The sequence below is a fragment of the Lynx rufus genome, unplaced genomic scaffold, assembly GCF_022079265.1.
Source record: "Lynx rufus isolate CCGP_SWC_20201006 ecotype Redwood Valley unplaced genomic scaffold, mLynRuf1.p SCAF_6, whole genome shotgun sequence".
NCBI lineage: Eukaryota > Metazoa > Chordata > Mammalia > Carnivora > Felidae > Lynx > Lynx rufus.
Genome location: NW_025814878.1, coordinates 44947882 through 44966545, shown reverse-complemented (window position 1 = coordinate 44966545; position 18664 = coordinate 44947882). Strand labels below are relative to the sequence as shown.

The following is an 18664-nucleotide window of genomic DNA, read 5'->3' as shown; positions in this document are numbered from 1 at the left end:
TGAATTTCTAAGACTTTTTACAAGAAAGGCTAAGAGGTTTCCTATACTATTGAAAAGTTTGTGTCAATAGTTCCAAGGGCTGTTTATTATACTCTTGAGACTATGAGCATTTGTTAGGAAACTACATTTGATGTACAGCTTCAAATAGAAAACTGTATTCATTTAAAGGGGTTGGGTGTATGCCATAGAAGGTTGGTTCTCCTCATCAGCCTGTATTAACCTATTGCATAGGACCCACTGACCCGTGCTCAAGTCCCAGCTGAGCAATTTCAGGATAAACATTTTAGCATCACTGTGACAAGGTGACAGAAATATTTCATCGGAGCCTCATAGTCTCCTCTGAAGACTCCTTTATATTATCTTCTAGTAAAAGCCTTCATAAAAGTCAATGAAATTATTTCTCTGCCTGAATCACTTAAAAAAGTCTTCTGGGTGAAATTCAGGAAAGGATCCTGAAAAATTACTAACTTTGGATTATACATAAATGAAATTATTCTATTTACATTGATAAATCATGTGTGAACCAAGGAGAAGTTGCATGGGGGTTCTAAAAAGTGGTCCATGCAAGCTGAAATCTATAGGGAAGTGCCCAAGGTATAACGGCCAGTGCAAAACCATCAGAAGCGAGAAGCTGGAGGGTGGGGTGATGCTTTCCTCTTGCTGATGATGGCTCAGAAGCCAGTCTTGGAGAGAAATCAGTTCTTCCTCTAAAAGATGCTCAGCCTCACTAGCATTCAAGGAAATGCAGATTAAAACCACAATGAGATGCCGTATCTGTCCGTTAGATTGGCAAAATTATAAAAATTTGATCACATCCAGTGTTAGCTATTGTGAAAGACAATAGGTTCTTTCAAGTGCTGTTTGTGGGAGTAAAATAATCTCATTATTGAGAACGCACATTCCCTTAAGCAAAGCAATCCCACTTTTAGGAACTGATCCTCCGGACACATTCACAAGGCTCTGTAGAGATATAACAGCTAATATTCACTGAATGTTTGCTCTATGCCAGGCATTGTGCCAGGGCTTTTCATGGACCAACTCATTTAATCTTTATAACGACCCTATGATGCAGATCGCTAAATATTTCTTGAACACCTATTATGTGAATTGTTCTAGGCTCTTAGGACACATCAGTGAGCAACAACAAAAAAGGAAGCTTGCAGTCTTGCAGAGGAAGCAGAGAGTAAATAGTAAACATGATACAGTCACTAAATAAATTAAAATGACAAAAGTGCTATGGAAAAAAGGACAACTAAGAGAGGCAAAGGAGGTAGGTAGTATCAGTGGAAGGCAAAAGGCAGCTGGTATGAAATAGGGGGTTAAGGCAGGCCTCTCTGAACACATGAAAAGTGGGCAATCCTGGAGGGAGTTGTTTGTGCAGCTATTTCGGGGAAGAGTGTCCAGGCGGAAAGAAAGACTTTCCTGCAGCAGTGTGCATGGCTCGTTCTAGTGCGGGCAGGAGAGTGAGTGAGGGAAAGGGGCCTGGATGGTATAGAGCCTCTTCAGACATCATAGGGCCTGGAGCTTTTGCTCTGAGTGCAGTTGGGGGTGGGGGGGACTTTGAGCAGGAGAGTGACACGATATGACATATTTACAAGCATGCGGCTGTTGTGCAGAGGATAGAGCATCAGAGAAGTGGATGGAAGCAGAGAGGCCTGTTGGGAGCCTATGGCAAGGTTCAAATGGGAGATGATGGTGGCTTGGACCGGGTTGGCGTGGGGGAGGAGTGGCACCCGAGTGCATTGTTAAAACTGGGCCAGGAAGATGGGTGGGGAGGATTAGCTTGAAAGAATGGGAAGGACTTAAGAGTTTCATCTGCAATGAAGGCACCTAATGTACGTGCTGGAAGTAAATGAACGAGAAAGAACAGTAGTCAGGGGATGCAGTTTAAGAACTCAAAAGATTTCGATGATGCAGCAGCACCAGGCGATGGCACAGATCAACCGTGCCTGTGGGTGGTTGAAGTGAAGGTCAAGGAAGGAGGAAAACAGGATAAGATCAGAAACTTTAATGAGATCCAAGACTGTGGCAGAAGCCCAAGATTGCTACACCAAAGCAAATGGTAAGGAGAATTACGGTATTAAGTAACGAGCAATTTTAACCCCGGCAATGAGAAGCAGTTGGAAGTACACAGTAAAAGCCGATTCAAAATGTTTCTTTGGGAGCAAAGATTGATACACCAAAGCTGGTAAACAATAATACGGGGTGCTAGAAGAATCCTACCTTTCGTAGGCGCACAGTTGCAAACTGGAGGAAATTTTATAAAGCATCAGTGTCTAGCATTGTGTGCATGGAATACGAGGGCAGCTGAGGATTTGGCACGGCATTGTCTTTTACCTTTTTATTCTGACTTGGTTTGGGCTTTGAGGAATTTTTGCCTTTTTTGTAAAGGAGGAACAATGGCGAAGACTCAATAGGACACGCATACAGAGAAGTGTGGACCTTTTCAGAGTACCGCTGAAAATCTTCTACCTCCACATCTCTATCCAACCTACACAACAGATGGAAAAAAAAACCTTAAAATACTGTTCAGAATTACGCGATGGAAATTATGGAAGTGAAAGTCCTTTGGCAATTAAAATGGGTGCGTGTGTGTGTGTGTGTGTGTGGGTATTTCTTTATCAACCACAATCTTCATCAGAAACCTTTACCCAACCATGTAACAAGGAATGGATGATTGTGCCTGCCACTAGCACATTCTGACAGATGAACACCTTTTCTCTCATCACACTGGGTGATTGGTACTGCCTCTGTGTTCCTAGATCTGTATTAAGTTTCTCCCTTGCCTGTTCTTGTACTCAGGGAGCCCTTATTGTCTTTGTTAAGGACCCAGATTAATGTCTTTGTTTAAAGTTAAGGAGACTTTCTGAAACTTCTAACAAGGATTTGGGTATGTTGCTCTGTACTACACCGTTAATAAGTATGGACATAATTGCATCATATATATATATATATATATATATATGTATATATATATATATATATATTATGCTCATCCGAGCAGGTGCCCTCCTCTATGCCCATCACCTACTTTCCCCTCTCCCCCACCCCCCATCAACCCTCAGTTTGTTCTCAGTATTTAAGAGTCTCTTATGGTTTGCCTCCTTCCCTCTCTGTAACCTTTTTTTTGCTCCCTTCCCCTCCCCCACGGTCTTCTGTTAAGTTTCTCAGGATCCACATATGAGTGAAAACATATGGCATCTGTCTTTCTCTGCCTGACTTATTTCACTCAGCATAAGACTCTCCAGTTCCATCCAGGATGCTACAACGGCCAGATTTCATTCTTTCTCATTAATTGCATCTAATATTTACAGCTTGCTGTATGCCAGGTGCTTTCTGCACACTTTCTCATTTAATTGTCATAACAAGGAGGCAGGCGTTATTATTATCTGCATTTAGGTGGAGAAGAAACAAAGGCTGACTCCGCCAAGGTCATACAGAAATTTAAAGGCAAGAAACCTACACACAAACAAGTATGTCAGTTGCCCGAGCACATGACAGCTTGTAATGACTACCCTCTACTGCTTCTCCTAAATTTCATAGCTCTCAGTCTTTTTTTTTTTTTTTAACATTTATTTATGTTTTGAGAGGCAGAGAGAGACAGAGCATGAGCAGGGGAGGAACTGAGAGAGTGGGAGACACAGAATCTGAAGCAGGCTCCAGGCTCTGAGCTGTCAGCACAGAGCCCAACGTGGGGCTTGAACCCATGAACCGTGAGATCATGACCTGAGCCGAAGTCGGTCGCTTAACTGACTGAGCCACCCAGGCGCCCTCATAGCTCTCAGTTTTAACAGTGTAAATACTTTCATTATTGACCTGACCTCTTTTTAATCAATCATGCAGAGTTAATGAATAATAAAAATGTTATACCTGGTAAAGTAGGCATTACTTATACAGCCAGTGAAATTAGCAAACTGGGGACTGATGGGTGAGCCACCGAAGTAAAACTTCTTTTCACTTGCTTGCGTCTGTTCCACCTTTTCTTTGGGAGCGTTCTTGCTCCCAAGTCTGCTTTGATCTACTATTAGTTCATATCTGCAAAGGAAAAAGCTTCTTTAGACACTACCTGGCTACCATTTTACCTTGATTTCCATTCCAGGTTACAGGTTTTCTTGTGAAATTGAAATAGAACATTCTGGCCAGTGAAAAGATAGCAATTTGCCAGACTCGTCATGAGGCCCAGGATAAAATAGATGAATATTTTGATATGCAGAAAAGTCTCTCTAGACCTCTAAAAACAAGAAGTTCAGATGACTAGTCATGAGCATTTTGTGGGGAGGGGTGGGAGGTGGAAAAGACAGAAAATAACTCATGGTGATTATTTAATCACATCTGGGGAGACCGTTTTCATTGAAAAGCACATTGAATGGTTTTGATTGTGATTGGAAATGGACTCTAGAAAGGCTTATTAACGATTTTTTTTGTAATGGAAATGGATACAGAATCGCAGTTGCTATGACAAGAAATTTATTTCTTATTCTAGAAAGCTTTCTTCTTATAAAAAAGAAATTCAGTATTACACATTTAAAAACTAAAGTTAGAGCTTTCAAAATATGGCCATAAATGTAAAGTTCTTTCTTTCTCTTTCCCTTTCTTGCTTTCTTGCTTCTATTATTTTTTAATGTTTATTTATTTATTATTGAGATAGAGAGAGGCATGGACAGAGAGAGGCAGGGATAATCGCAAGCAGGCTCTGCACTGTCAGCGTGGAGCCCAATGTGGAGCTTGAACTCATGAACCATGAGATTGTGACCTGAGCTGAAATCAAGAGTCTGACGCTTCCCCGACTGAGCCACCCAGGCTCCCCTCAATTGTTTAATTAAAATCCAAATGAAATCAATGTTTTCTGATCTCCTTCTATGTGCAAAACACTGAAATCCATTCAGGAAGTACTATGTGTAGGTACTTCCCCCAAGAAGGTCTGTAGCCTGTGGTTTCAGTGGAAAAAAACCCTTATATTCTTGTGAAGTAATTATATAGTGGTTTATTTGGCATCTCTTGAAAATTAACAGCAACTTCCTTTTAAAAGAACATTATGTTGTTCCTTCTACCATTTTTCTTCTAGAAAAGCAATAAAATAGGCTATTATTCATAGTGGTCATTCAAGAGAATCATGCAAACAAAATAAATAAAACCGTCTGGTGGAAAGAGCATAAAGTGAGGGGCTGTACCTTGTGGGTGAGACAGAGGTAATGACGAAGTGGGACAGCCCGTCATGGTACTGCTTATCTGCCGACTGCACCTTGATCCCCTTTACATCCATAACCACAGTGCCGTTGTCCAACGAAATGGAGAACACATCTGACTGAAATTCAAGCACAGGTTTTTAAGTAGGGAGGCCAGAGATCCAGATGATGGACACGTTTTCAACTTCTCCTTCGTGGTATTGCTTAAAGGAACACACAACGAGTGGGAAGTTTGTCAAATAATTTCTATGAAAACAACAGAACACTCTGTTGCTTATATTGGTGTCGTCTATAAAATCAGGCACATTTCAATGGAGAAAGGAGCCTCCTGTATCCTGAATGGAAGATTTCTGGTGTTTTGTCATGCTGAGAGTTGTCCCAGTGTTCGTTAACTCCCTAACTCAGACATTGCTATTCTGTCTTCAGTCTCCCTCTGGGAAAAGCAATACTTGAGTCTCCCTGGGGATGTAGCTAGACGACCAGGCAAGGGGTAATTTGCCAGTTTGGCTTTTTAAATGTTTTACTTTTCCTCTATAGAGGCAGAAGAGAAATAAAAAAGAGCAGAAGTTACCATTTCTTTTTCTGAATGGGCTTATTGATTGTTTAAAATATTGGTAAACTGATAATCTTGCTTCTCTTCCCTTATGTGGGCATTGGCCTCTACAGTTGAAGGGACAGCCTTCAACATAACTACTTTTTGTGGACAGAAAGTGTTATTTAACTAGCCATGGTAATGTGAAGCAGGTTGTGTGGGGGAGGTCCTACAAAGTGCTTTGGGATTTAAATTCAATTCAATATAAAAAAATAAGTATGAAAAGTAAAAGCTGCTTTTATAAATTATATTGTGACCTGCTCCATCAGTGTATATGTTGGTGATGACCTTTTCAGAGATAAATCACTTGGGTCGTGAGGCCACTAAACCTCTGCTTATCTTATTTTTGAAATAATAACTTGAGAATGTGAGCTCAAGTGTTCTATAGCCAGTCTAAGAATTTAATTTTATAAATTAAATCACATGCATAATTGTATATATACACAAAGGGTTTTTTTTTTTTAACATTTTTTTTGTGCTATGGACTCTTTTGACAGCTTGGTGATACACACAGGCCCCTTCAAAAATAACATTTTAAAATGCATCAAACAAAACATCTAGGAATACAAAGGAAACCAATTACATTGAGATACAGTTTCAAAATATTAAAACAATAAATCTGTGATATAGTAATACATGCACTTCTTTATTAAAGCATTAAATTATAAAATCTATCAGCAGATCTAATAACTACCATAATTTAAAAGTAGCAATGGCCAAAAATGACATTTTGAGATATCTGTGAGAACTATAATGTGAAATGAAAAATACCTGTTGTTTCTATTAATGATAAAGTAACAGGTTCTGCAAATACTACTGTGGTTTGTTGCCAACATTTGTAATTGAAGAAAATGCTAAATTTTAGTTTGAGAAAATACAATTTTAAAAAAATCTTAAGTTTTTCTGACCTGGGTCGATAGACACACTGAACTTTCTCCATAAGCTCCTGAGGGGTGGCTCTATAAATCCTAGGTTCAGAACTTCTGGTATGCACTATATATAATTATAAAGTGTCTGAAATGTAGCACTCTATGCGTGTTCATGTCAGTCAAAATTAATTTGAATTGCAATTCACTTTTAACGTGCATAAATAGTACTGTTAACAGACAAAACAAGTATCAGAAGGAAGTTCCTGTAGGGAAAAACAAATACGTACCCCTGAGGCATAATAAAATAGTAACCCATTTGGCTGTAACGTTCGGAAATTGAAACCTCCTTCAAAGCCATCGAAGAAAGATATTTTCTGAATGGAAGCAATGAAACTCTGTCCACTGAAATATGCCCTGCGAGATATCTGTGTGGCCAAAAAAAAGTGAATATAGGGTTTGAGATAATTATCAAGTGCTTAAAATGTCAATTTCCCACACACCAAAGTCCATGTCCATTAGTGTATATGTTGGTGATGACCTTTTCAGAGATAAATAAGTTGGGTCTTGGGGTCACTAAACCTCTGCCTATTTTATTTTTGAAATACCTTTAGAAGGTGAGCTCAAGTGTTCTGTAGTCAATCCAAGAACAGAGAAGTATTAATATTTTATGTTTTAACTTCTGGATTATACTGGAATTTAGACATGTTAACCATCCTTCTGTGTGATGGGGTTTCAGCTTCTGCACATCCTCCACCCTGAGTGAGAAAAGATGCCTACACAGCCTCTCTGGGCTTTGGAAACCCATTGAAAACCGAAGCAAATGGACAAGTCATAGAGGAATTCCCACAAGCCTTTCTAGCTTAATGATTCTTCTCTTTGCTGGTGGCAGAAAGGAGCCCAAGATGTACCTACAATCACAGAGAAGCTGAAAAGAGCTTTTTCAGCTTTTGAGAATGACAAGTTTTGTGTCTGTTTATTTTTTATTATTAAAAAAGATGTGTGTGTGTGTGTGTGTGTGTGTGTGTGTGTGTGTGTCTATTTAATAAAAAGCTTTTGCTTGGTACTTACGAGAGAGTCTTCTGGGCATCCATAACCAACTCCCAGGGTTTCCGTCTGCTCTAATAAATTGAAATCTTTCTTTTGGAATTGGAAACCCTTCATGCATCCCCTGAAGTTGATATCTAGGGGAAGGTGTGCTTTCAGGGTCCTGAAAAAGAAAATTAGTCTTCACTGATATGATGATGATGATGATGATGATGATGGTGATGTTACCCTGCACATGTGGGATATGAAATTTGATTTTATTTATACTCACTTTAATAGCTTTCTAATTGTTCATATTCTCATGGCTTCTTCCATAAGCATGTAGTAATATCTAATCTTTATTTATAGAATGGCTTTATTCTTCATCAAGCCAATTTGTTTACCTTTTTATAATTTTCAAGATCCTTTAACTTACATTAGCTCATTCCATATTTATAAAAATTCATTGAGATAGAAGGAAATGCTATTATTTCCCTTTTGTAGATGATTAATAGGTTGAACCGTAAAAAATGGACATATTTTAGGTAAATAGTCAACTCTTGGCAACTTCACATGGTTTAACCTATTAAATGAAACTAAGAAACATCAAGTTTTGTTTTTGTTTTTGTTTTTTAATGTCACAAGAGGTAAGTTAGGATTTGAACCCAGGTATTCAGTCTTCCATTAATCCACTTGGGTCATGAACTCATCTTCTTGGCTATTTTGCAATGCAATCAGCTAAGGCTAGAGAAATGTCTTAGTGAATGTTAGGCTTTGGATTAATAGGCTAGTAAGAAATCCTTTATCATTGAGATGAGGGATGGCATTTTGATCAACACTGTAATCCTAATACCTAACATATTATTAAATATTGAATGACTATGAAGCTAGTTTTAACCAAATTATAATGACTTCAATGTATTTTAGATGAACACTGGCCAAACTAAGGAGTAATAGCCCTAACACATTTTGCTCCATCAAATCACAAATAGAGGACCATACTAACTAACAGTGGATATATAATGGCAACCACAATGGTTAAAAGTCCCATGTGGCATGGCTGAAGGGGCTAAGAGGGTATCTAATTTATAAAGGAAGCTTGAGGTTGGGGCCTTATCCCACACCAATTAGAATTTCTGGAGAGTGGTCACAAGCTAGAGTGTTCATAAAAGTTCTCCAGGTTATTCTAATGAGAACCAGCATTGAGAATGATTGGACTGGAATATTCTAAAGTTGCCTCTCAGTCTCAAGGGCGTCTGATGCTATGCCTCGGTTGTAATAAGAGATAGTTAAATTTTTAAATACATGAGAATAAAATTGTAATGATACATGATTCATAACCTCTTGGATAAGCTTAAAAATTTCCATATCCTCAGATGCTATTTGAGAGTTCAAAGAGGTTTAAGACTAAAACAAAAGTAAAGGGACAGATGCTCTGCCTTTCTTCCTGCAGATGAGACATATTGCTTTAGACTATATTGTAAGAGTAATACAATAATTAAAGAAACCTGTAGATCACATCTAGAAGATGTTAATTTAAGAAGGTCATGAGGGTGCATGAATGTGTGTGCATGTGCCTGTGCATGTGTGTAGAAGTAGCAAGTGGGAGGGCTTTAAAAGTTTTACTAGACCTCTTCTGGATGTTGAATACTCAGCCCAGTACATTGTTAGAAACAATAACTACTTAACAAAAAAACCCCACCTTACCTGGATTGTAAAATTTCTGGGGGAGCCCCTCCAATGTATATGTCTGTAAAAGGTATTTTCATCTTTTCATTGTCCATGCTCTTGACATGTCGTCTGTCAACCACCAAAATCATTTTCTTATCATTGTGGTAAATGATTGAGATCTAGGAGGAATAATATATAGTAGGTCCTGATCATTATTTAATAATGAACTTTTTGGGGGTGCCTGGGTGGCTCAGTAGGTCAAGTGTCTGACTCTTGGTTTCGGTCAGATCGTGATCTCATGGTTCATGGGATTGTGCTGGGGCTCCACACTGATGGCATGGGGCCTGTTTAGGATTCTCTCTCTCTCCTCTCTCCATCCCTCCCCCTGCTCATGTGTGTGCTCTCTCTAAGTAAACAAATAAATAAACATTAAAAAATAATCAGCTTTTTGAAGACTACTATGTTTTAATTATTCTGATTATAACAGCTGGGACTCCATGTTCTCATGCTTGTTTGTTCACAAAATGGGGAATAGATTTTTCTTTCTTACAGATATGGAAGTCTTACTTAAATAAGCAGAAATTCACATTTTCTGGAGAAAGGTTTCCATATGAAGAAGAAGCTAGATCAAAAAATACTTTTGTCATGAGACCAGGTATTGTCTTTTGCCCCTTTGAGGGGATTCAGGAAAAAACTATTAACAGCTACCTTTTGGACCCTAAAGTGTATGTTACCGGGTACCTTTTTTTTTTTTTTGTGACATCGTGAAAAGATTTAATGAATCTGCAAAAATGCTAGCCAGAGAAATAGTTTAAATATTCCTCTATCATAAACCATCCTCATGAAAGCCATGGACTTTGAACTGAAAAGAGAAATACCACCTCCTACTCTCTGCATTTTGGTTCAACTTAAAAGATATGTCTTTATACATTTTACTCAATTGTAGATTCAGAGTAGTTGCTAATGAAAATAGATGAAGTATACTATCAGTATACTGTATAACTGTTTCAAGATTAAGGAGTAAGTATTCCTTGTGGGCTCTCTTTATAAGGAAATCCGTGTTAGTGTTTTCTAAGTTCTGGATAAATGGTTTACAAGGAAATTCTCTATTTGCTTACTATCTACTCCTTTTACATTTAGTAGTGCTCAAGGGATAAATTTAAAAATGGCCTTTGCATCCACACTCTGGCATTTTCGACAAAGGTATAAAAGAATTCTATGGGGGTGCCATTGTAATCAAGACACTGAACGTTGAGAAGAGCCTTTTGGTCAATGAAGCAATTAAAATGAATCTTTCAGTGACTCTTTTATTAGAAACATCGATATGACAAAATCATTCACTCTTTTAAAGCAAATGTCATCCTGGAGTTGTGTGGTTGGGGCCCTTTGACGAAACAACTTTAGATGTGAAGGTGCTCGGTTTAGTTACTTTCCCACCTATGTCATTTGATCCTCTGATTAGATCAATAGGTCTAAGTACAAACAAAACAAAACAAAATAGACAACACAGATTGCAATGATTGTACCTCATGGTATTTGGCATCATTAATTTGAGCTTTCTTCAACGTGTCCTCAAGATGCACAGGGCCGTTGCTAAATCCAAAGTCATAGAACACATGTAGGTAACCGTTGCGCATTTCCAAGCTGAAGAACATACTCTGTGGAGAGAAAGAAGTTAATAAGACGTGGGCATCTGCTGTTATAAAAGTGTAGATTTAGCTGAATTTGAGAAGTAACACTAATATTTATCATTGAAACTGAAAACTAAGGAAGTCTAATGACATTCGTACCATAAAATTAAAATCGCAACTCCATCCTTATCAGCAGTAATGTCTCATGTTAATATGCTAAAGAGTTAATATTATACATAATTTGAAACAACCACATCCTGTTTCTTACTCGCTTTACAGATTAATGCAAATCTAAGTTTACCTGATTGACTTTTTAAAAATCTTGGAAACTTTCAGCAATTGTAACAGGCCAGCAAATGTAATTGCATTTCATTTTAAGAGAAACATTGGTAATACTGAAAAATAATCCCAAGGTTTGCTGTAAAAAATCTTAAAGAATTGTCAGCAAATACAGATATAAGAAAAAGAAGGACATTTCTGTATTATTTGGAAACATTGGATTTATGTAAACAAATATGAAATTATTACGCACTTGGGCCCTAAAAATAATTCTGTATCACTCATATAATTTACTGGTCAGGATTTCTTGTTTTGGAAGCTTATATACAGAAGAATTGAATGGATTTGAAAAGTAAGGTATTATGGTAAAGTGTCTATTTGTCAGAAAGTGATCTCCTGAGTGGGGTTTGTATACTTCTGGGATGTGGAAAACAATCCATTGGGGGAAAGAAAGAAAATATTTCAAATTCCGTTTATGCTCATTTTAAACTCTAAAATAGGGGGAAAAATTAACTTTTAGTATTTAATACATGGATCGATCTGGACCTTCATTTTGTCCTTTGGACAGATTTTCATGGACTTCACATGGTATGTGAGGCTTTGAGAGTAGAGATTTACACTTGAAGGCTGGCGGTGGCCCCTCACCCATTTCTGTGCTTTTAGCCTATTGCAGTTTATTGCAGGTTATGTGTGCCTTGGTACATGGATTTACATGTGAGAAGACTTAAATAATAGAATAACAGGGGCGCCTGGGTGGCGCAGTCGGTTAAGCGTCCGACTTCAGCCAGGTCACGATCTCGCGGTCTGTGAGTTCGAGCCCCGCGTCAGGCTCTGGGCTGATGGCTCAGAGCCTGGAGCCTGTTTCCGATTCTGTGTCTCCTTCTCTCTCTGCCCCTCCCCCGTTCATGCTCTGTCTCTCTCTGTCCCAAAAATAAATAAACGTTAAAAAAAACAAAACAAAAAAAAATAATAGAATAACCACAATGGTTTTTTATGGGGATGAAGTGATGTGAAAATATTTTTGAGACACAGATGTTTGCAGATTACTTCTTGCAAATCATTTTCTTTATAAAATGAATTATTCTAAATGTGTTGACCTTCATTTCTGATGACAAATGTCTTTCAGTGGTATGAAATTTACTAGTTACTTAAAAAATACTTTATCTGTAATTTCAAGGGAGGAATATTATAACAATGCATGAGAATGTGGCTTTTGGAAATGTTTGTTATTTACGAAGTTTTTATTTTAATTCCAGGGTAGTTAACAAACAGTATTATATTGTTTCAGGCATACAATATAGTGATTCAACAATTCTATACATCACTCGGTGCTCATCACAAGCGCACTCCTTGATCCTCATCACCCATCCTGCCACCCACCTCCTCTCTGTTTGTTCTTTATAGTTAAGAGTCTGTTTCCTGGTTTCTCTCTCTCTCTGTCTCTTTTTTCCTTTTGCTCATTTGTTTTATTTCTTAAATTCCACATCAGAATGAGATCATATGGTATCTGTCTTTCCCTAACTTATTTTGCTTAGCATTATACTCTCTAGCTGGATTATAGGGTAGTTCTATTTTTAATTTTTTTGAGGAACCTTCATACTGTTTTCCACAGTGGCTGCACCAGCTTGCATTCCCACCAATAGGATTCCTTTTTCTCCACATCTTTGCCAACACTTATTGTTTCTTGTGTTTTTAATTTTAGTCATTCTGATGGGTGGGAGGTGATATTTTGTAGGTTTTTTTTTTTCTCACTGTAGTTTTGGTTTGCACTTCCCTGATGATGAGTGACATTGAGCGTCTTTTCATGTGTTTTTTGGCCATCTGGATGTCATCTTTGGAGAAATGTCTATTCGTGTCTTCTGCCTGTTTTTTAATTAGATTACTTGTTTTTCAGGTGTTGAGTTGGATCAGTTCTTTACATATTTTGGATACTAACCCTTTATAAGATCTGTCGTTTGCAAATATCTTCTCCCATTCCATAGGTTGCCTTTTAGTTTTATTGATTTTTTTCCTTTGTTGTGCAGAAGCTTTTTATGTTAATGTAGTCCCAATGTTTATTTTTGCTTTTATTTCCCTTGCCTCAGGAAACAAAACACATCTAGAAAAATGTTGCTATGGAGGATGTCAGAGACATTACCACTTTTGCTATCTTCTCGAATTTTTATGGTTTCAGGTCTCACATTTAGGTCATTAATCCAATTTGAATTTATTTTTGTGTATGGGGAAAGAAAGTGGTCCAGTTTCATTCTTTTGCATGTAGCTGTCCAGTTTTCCCAACATCATTTGTTGGAGAGACTGTCTTATTCCCATTGTATATTCATTTCTCCTTTGTTGAGATTGATCGACCATATAATCGTGGGATACTATCTTGATCAATGCAGCTTTGTAATATAACTTGAAGTCTGGAATTGTGATGCCTCCAGGCTCGCTTTGCCCTTTCAAGATTGCTTTGGCTATTCAGGGTATTTTCTGGTTCCATACAAATATTAGGATTGTTTGTTCTAGTTCTGTGAAAAATGCTGTCGGTATTTTGCTAGGGATTACATTAAATATGTAGATTGCTTCGAGCAGTATAGACAGTTTAACAATATTTGTTCTTCCTATCCAGGAGCATGGAATGCCTTCCCATTTCATTATGTTGTCTTCAATTTCTTTCATAAATGTTTTACAGTTTTTAGAGCACAGGTTGTTCACCTCTTTGGTCAAGTTTATTCCTAGATATTTTATTATTTTTGATTCAATTGTAAATGAGATTGTTTTCTTAATTTCTCTTTCTGCTGCTTCACTGTTAGTATATAGGAATGCAACAGATTTCTGAAGAGAAAGTAACATTTTTGAAGAAAGTTGCACTCCGGAGAGATGATTTTTAAAAAACGTATTTGGAAATTTTTCTATTTTTTTGAGTTTATGTGTGTATTTTGAGAGAGAGTGAGAGAGTGCGAGTGAGGAAGGGGCAGAGAGAGAGAGAGAGAGAGAAAGAGAGAGCAAGAGAGAATATCAAGCAGGCTCCATGCTGTCAGCTCGGAGCCTGATGAGGAGCTCGATCTCATAAACTGTGAGATCATGACTGAGCCAAAATCAAGAACTGGACGTTTAATTGACTGAACCGCCCAGGTGCCCCCCCCAAGTTTTCTGTTGTTAAGTGAATTTGTTGATGAAAACAATATGTGTACCACCTATAAAAACTCTCATATCTGCACTATTAAGATAGTTTTAGAAAGAAATTTCTAACTTGTTTACAAATCTTTCAATTAAAGATTTTAATAGTCTTAAACTCTTTGGTTTGAGTTTACAAAATGATGCAAGATCTGATTAGCTAGCAAGAATTGGCATCAGGAAAGATGGAAATGTACCAGCCAAATTCAAAGACAGCTTTTGCCAATTAGTGAAGGAGATTGAAAAATGGGGGGTGCCTGGGTGGCGCAGTCGGTTAAGTGTCCGACTTCAGCCAGGTCACGATCTCGCGGTCCGTGGGTTCGAGCCCCGCGTCAGGCTCTGGGCTGATGGCTCAGAGCCTGGAGCCTGTTTCCGATTCTGTGTCTCCCTCTCTCTCTGCCCCTCCCCCGTTCATGCTCTGTCTCTCTCTGTCCCAAAAATAAATAAACGTTGAAAAAAAAATTAAAAAAAAATGGTATCATGATTTAGTAAGCATAGCCAATGATACACATATTTTTATTTTTGAGGTATCTCGTTCAGTTTCGACATCCAATTAAACTTAGTATTGAAATAAATTGGACTTAGGACAAGACTTTTGAGTCACTCTATCTCAAAGAATTAATGAGACTTTCGAAAATACATAAGCATATCTAATTATATTGTTTTTATTAACACTGCCATTAACAATAATATTTGTATCGTTAACAAACAGAACACAATTTTATTTTATTTCATCTTTATTTTAAAATTGTGTTTATTTTCATTCACTATTTTATCTTTATATAAATTGTCTTTATTCCTCATTTTGAATACATATCCACAATAATATGGATTATTATTAATAATAATCATTAATAACGTACATCATTACATACTTTCATGTATATCATTAATAAAGAAATGCTATATATTTATAGTAAGCATGCAATTTTATTTATTTACTTTTATTGATTAAGGCATATAATGTAAAGTCAGTGCTAAACTTCTGCAGACATGCTATTCACCTAGATCTTGGTGCTGATTTTCTGCAAAATCCCCCAGTTTATTAAAGGGGGCTATATTTAATATACAACCCAAAATGTAGTGCACGGAAATGCATCTCAGGGCTGCTTTTACTTACTTCTGGCATCACTTCCCTAAAGAAAAAGAAATCCAATTTTGCTTTCTAAACTAAACCTTCAGGGGCGCCTGGGTGGCGCAGTCGGTTGAGCGTCCGACTTCAGCCAGGTCACGATCTCGTGGTCCGGGAGTTCGAGCCCCGCGTCAGGCTCTGGGCTGATGGCTCAGAGCCTGGAGCCTGTTTCTGATTCTGTGTCTCCCTCTCTCTCTGCCCCTCCCCCGTTCATGCTCTGTCTCTCTCTGTCCCAAAAATAAATAAACGTTGAAAAAAAAAAATTAAAAAAAAAAAAATAAACTAAACCTTCAGCTTGGTGGCATGACACACGCAACCTGGGCAGGTTCCTAGGAATATACAGAGCAGAAAGTAAAGGCAATAAAGGAGAAGATAAAGGACTTTTATTTTTCTCACCCCATTGACCATCAGGAGCACGAGGCCGTTGTCAGCTGGCGTTCGAACTTCTATGTCAAAGCGAGTCACCTGACCGAACTTCCCTCTCCTTGTGATATCCCTCACCACGGCATAACTGGAGCCATCGAAGAAATAGCTGGCAGCCCGACTCTGAGTGAAGGCCAGTTTATCTCTGAAATAAAAACGCAAGGATCAGAGGAACACGACCATTTGTATTACGCTTTTCAGGTGTGGCCCTTTGAACCCATTGTCATGACATCTTCCATGGACCTTACAGTATTTAAAAATGTGGAATTTAAGACATAAAACAGATGAACATGGGCGGGGGGAGGAGGGCAGGGGAGAAAGAGAGAAGCAAGCCAGAAAAGAGACTCTTAACTATAGAGAACAGGGGCGTCTGGGTGGCTCAGTCGGTTAAGCGGCCGACTTCGGCTCAGGTCATGATCTCGCGATCCGTCAGCTGTGCTGACCGCTCAGAGCCTGGAGCCTGCTTCCGATTCTGTGTCTCCCTCTCTCTCTGATCCTCCCCCGTTCATGCTCTGTCTCTCTCTGTCTCAAAAATAAATAAACGTTAAAAAAAATTAAAAAAAAAAACTATAGAGAACAAACTGAGCATTGCTGGAGGGGAGGTGGGCAGGGGGATGGGTTAAATGGGGCATGATAGGGATTAAGGAGGGCACTTATTGTGATGAGTGCTCGATGTTGTATGTGAGTGATGAATCACTAAATTCTACACCTGAGACTGATATTACACTGTATGTTAACTAACTGGAATTTAAGTAAAAAACTTGAAAAAAATAAATGAAGTCCCGACGTTTGCATGGGAGACATAGAGAAATATTTATAGGTAAGTTAAATGAATCATTTTATTTTTTTTTTTATATTTTTAGCTTCAGGAGTAGAATTTAGTGATTCATCACTTACATGTAACACCCAGTGCTCATCACAAGTACCCTCCTTAATGCCCAACACCCATTTAGCCCATCCCCCCACCCACTATCCTCCAGCAACCCTCAATTTGTTCTCTATAGTTAAGAGTCTGTTTTCTGGTTTGCCTCCCTTTCCGTTTTTAGCTTATTTTATTTTTCTTTCCATTACCCTATGCTCACCTGTTTTCTTTCTTTCTTTTTTAAGTTTATTTTGAGAGAGAGAGAGAGAGAGAGAAAGAGAGTGTGTGAGTGGGGGAGGGGCAGAGAGAGGAAGAGAGCCTATCAGTGCAGAGCCTGATGCAGGGCTCAGTCTCATGAACCCTGAGATCATGACCTGAGCCTAAATCACGAGTTGGAGGCTTAATCCACTGAGCCACCCAGGTGCTCCTCATTTTGCTTAGTATAATATACTCTAGCTCCATCCACTTTGTGGCAAATGTTAAGATCTCATTCTTTTTTATGGCTGGATCATATTCCATTATATACACATCTATAGATGAATATATATCACATCTTTATCCTACATGAATTGTTTTCAATGGATTTCTTTTCTACCCTATGTGCTAAGACAACAGAAGTTTCTAGTGAAACTCCAGTCTCTGGAATCCTAAATCAAAGCTGCAAACAAATTGCTTAAGACTTTTCATAATTGCGCATGCTCCTCGGTGGTAGGGAAGAACTGAAATGATTTTTGCGGGCATGACTATTACGCAGTTTCAAAACTAGTTTCCCCAAAGAAAACATTGAGAACCTGGATGTTGTTCCATGTTTGTCTCACTTGCTGCCCTCACGTGGCCATCAAAGGCTTCGGTGCACTTAACACTTTCTTACCTGGCACAGGGCACTGACTTGGAGGGATCCATGTTATAGATGCGCTTGAAGTTGTACAAGCTGATCACATCATTATTCAAAGTGGCCAATTCCAGGCAGCCGACGAAGCCAGGCAGGTTTAAGCTTGCAGGGAGCTGTGCAAGACAAAGCAAATCAACTACCCTGTGATCATATGTCACGCAGACGATGCAGAACAGGTAATGAAACAGCAGGTCAAGGGGAACAACCCATTGATAAAATATCTTTCCGTACCTGTGTCTACTCTGTGCCAATAATTTAGATAAACAGTGATTTTTCAGTTGTGCATATCTTTTTTATTTTTTTATTTTAATTTTTTTAATGTTTATTCATTTTTGAGAGACAGAGAGAGACAGAGAGTGAGCGGGGGAGGGACAGAGAGAGAGGGAGACACAGAATCTGAAGCAGGCTCCAGGCAGCACAGAGCCTGACAAAGGGTTCGAACCCACGAACCGTGAGATCACGACCTAAGCTGAAGTTGGACGCTCAACTGACTGAGCCACCCAGGCACCCCTCAGCTGTGCATATCTTAACAGAGAGGATGGGATTTGCTGAGTATATACTACGTATCAGTCACACACTGAGCAGTGAATTCCTGACCAAAATCAATTCTTACAGCAGCTCTGTGAGGTAGATATTCCTGTTCTGATACAGACAGAAGGAAAGTAATTCTTGGAGATGTTCGGTAATGTGTCTATAACCAGTATGTCGTAGCCCTGGAATTGAAATCCTACATCAACTCCCTATCTGGCTGGGCCTTTGATTTTTCTTCCCTTCGCCAGATCTCATATCTCCCGCCCCCCTAGTTCCATCCCTTCCCTCATCTCAAGCATTTTATTTCATGTCTCTATTTGTTGAGATAACTGAGTTGAACCTGTGATCTGTGAACCTGAAGGCTAGGTACAAATCCACAAGGTACACACACTCTGTAGTAGTGGGTAGGGGTAATAT

General features: G+C 38.6%; 1 protein-coding gene across 2 annotated transcripts in view; it reads right to left on the bottom strand.

Moving 5' to 3' along the window:
* The window catches only part of LAMA4 (laminin subunit alpha 4), a 143626-nt gene that overhangs the window by 15455 nt on the left and 109507 nt on the right, over window positions 1-18664 (bottom strand). For both annotated transcript variants that reach the window (XM_047102954.1, XM_047102955.1), the window contains exons 22-30: window positions 17696-17829; window positions 15936-16107; window positions 10868-10999; window positions 9378-9520; window positions 7716-7854; window positions 6935-7072; window positions 5172-5305; window positions 3871-4035; window positions 2338-2491 (exon numbers count right to left, since the gene is read on the bottom strand). In XM_047102954.1, the coding sequence (XP_046958910.1) occupies window positions 2338-2491; window positions 3871-4035; window positions 5172-5305; window positions 6935-7072; window positions 7716-7854; window positions 9378-9520; window positions 10868-10999; window positions 15936-16107; window positions 17696-17829 (1311 nt within the window). The remainder of the gene's footprint in view (window positions 1-2337; window positions 2492-3870; window positions 4036-5171; window positions 5306-6934; window positions 7073-7715; window positions 7855-9377; window positions 9521-10867; window positions 11000-15935; window positions 16108-17695; window positions 17830-18664) is intronic.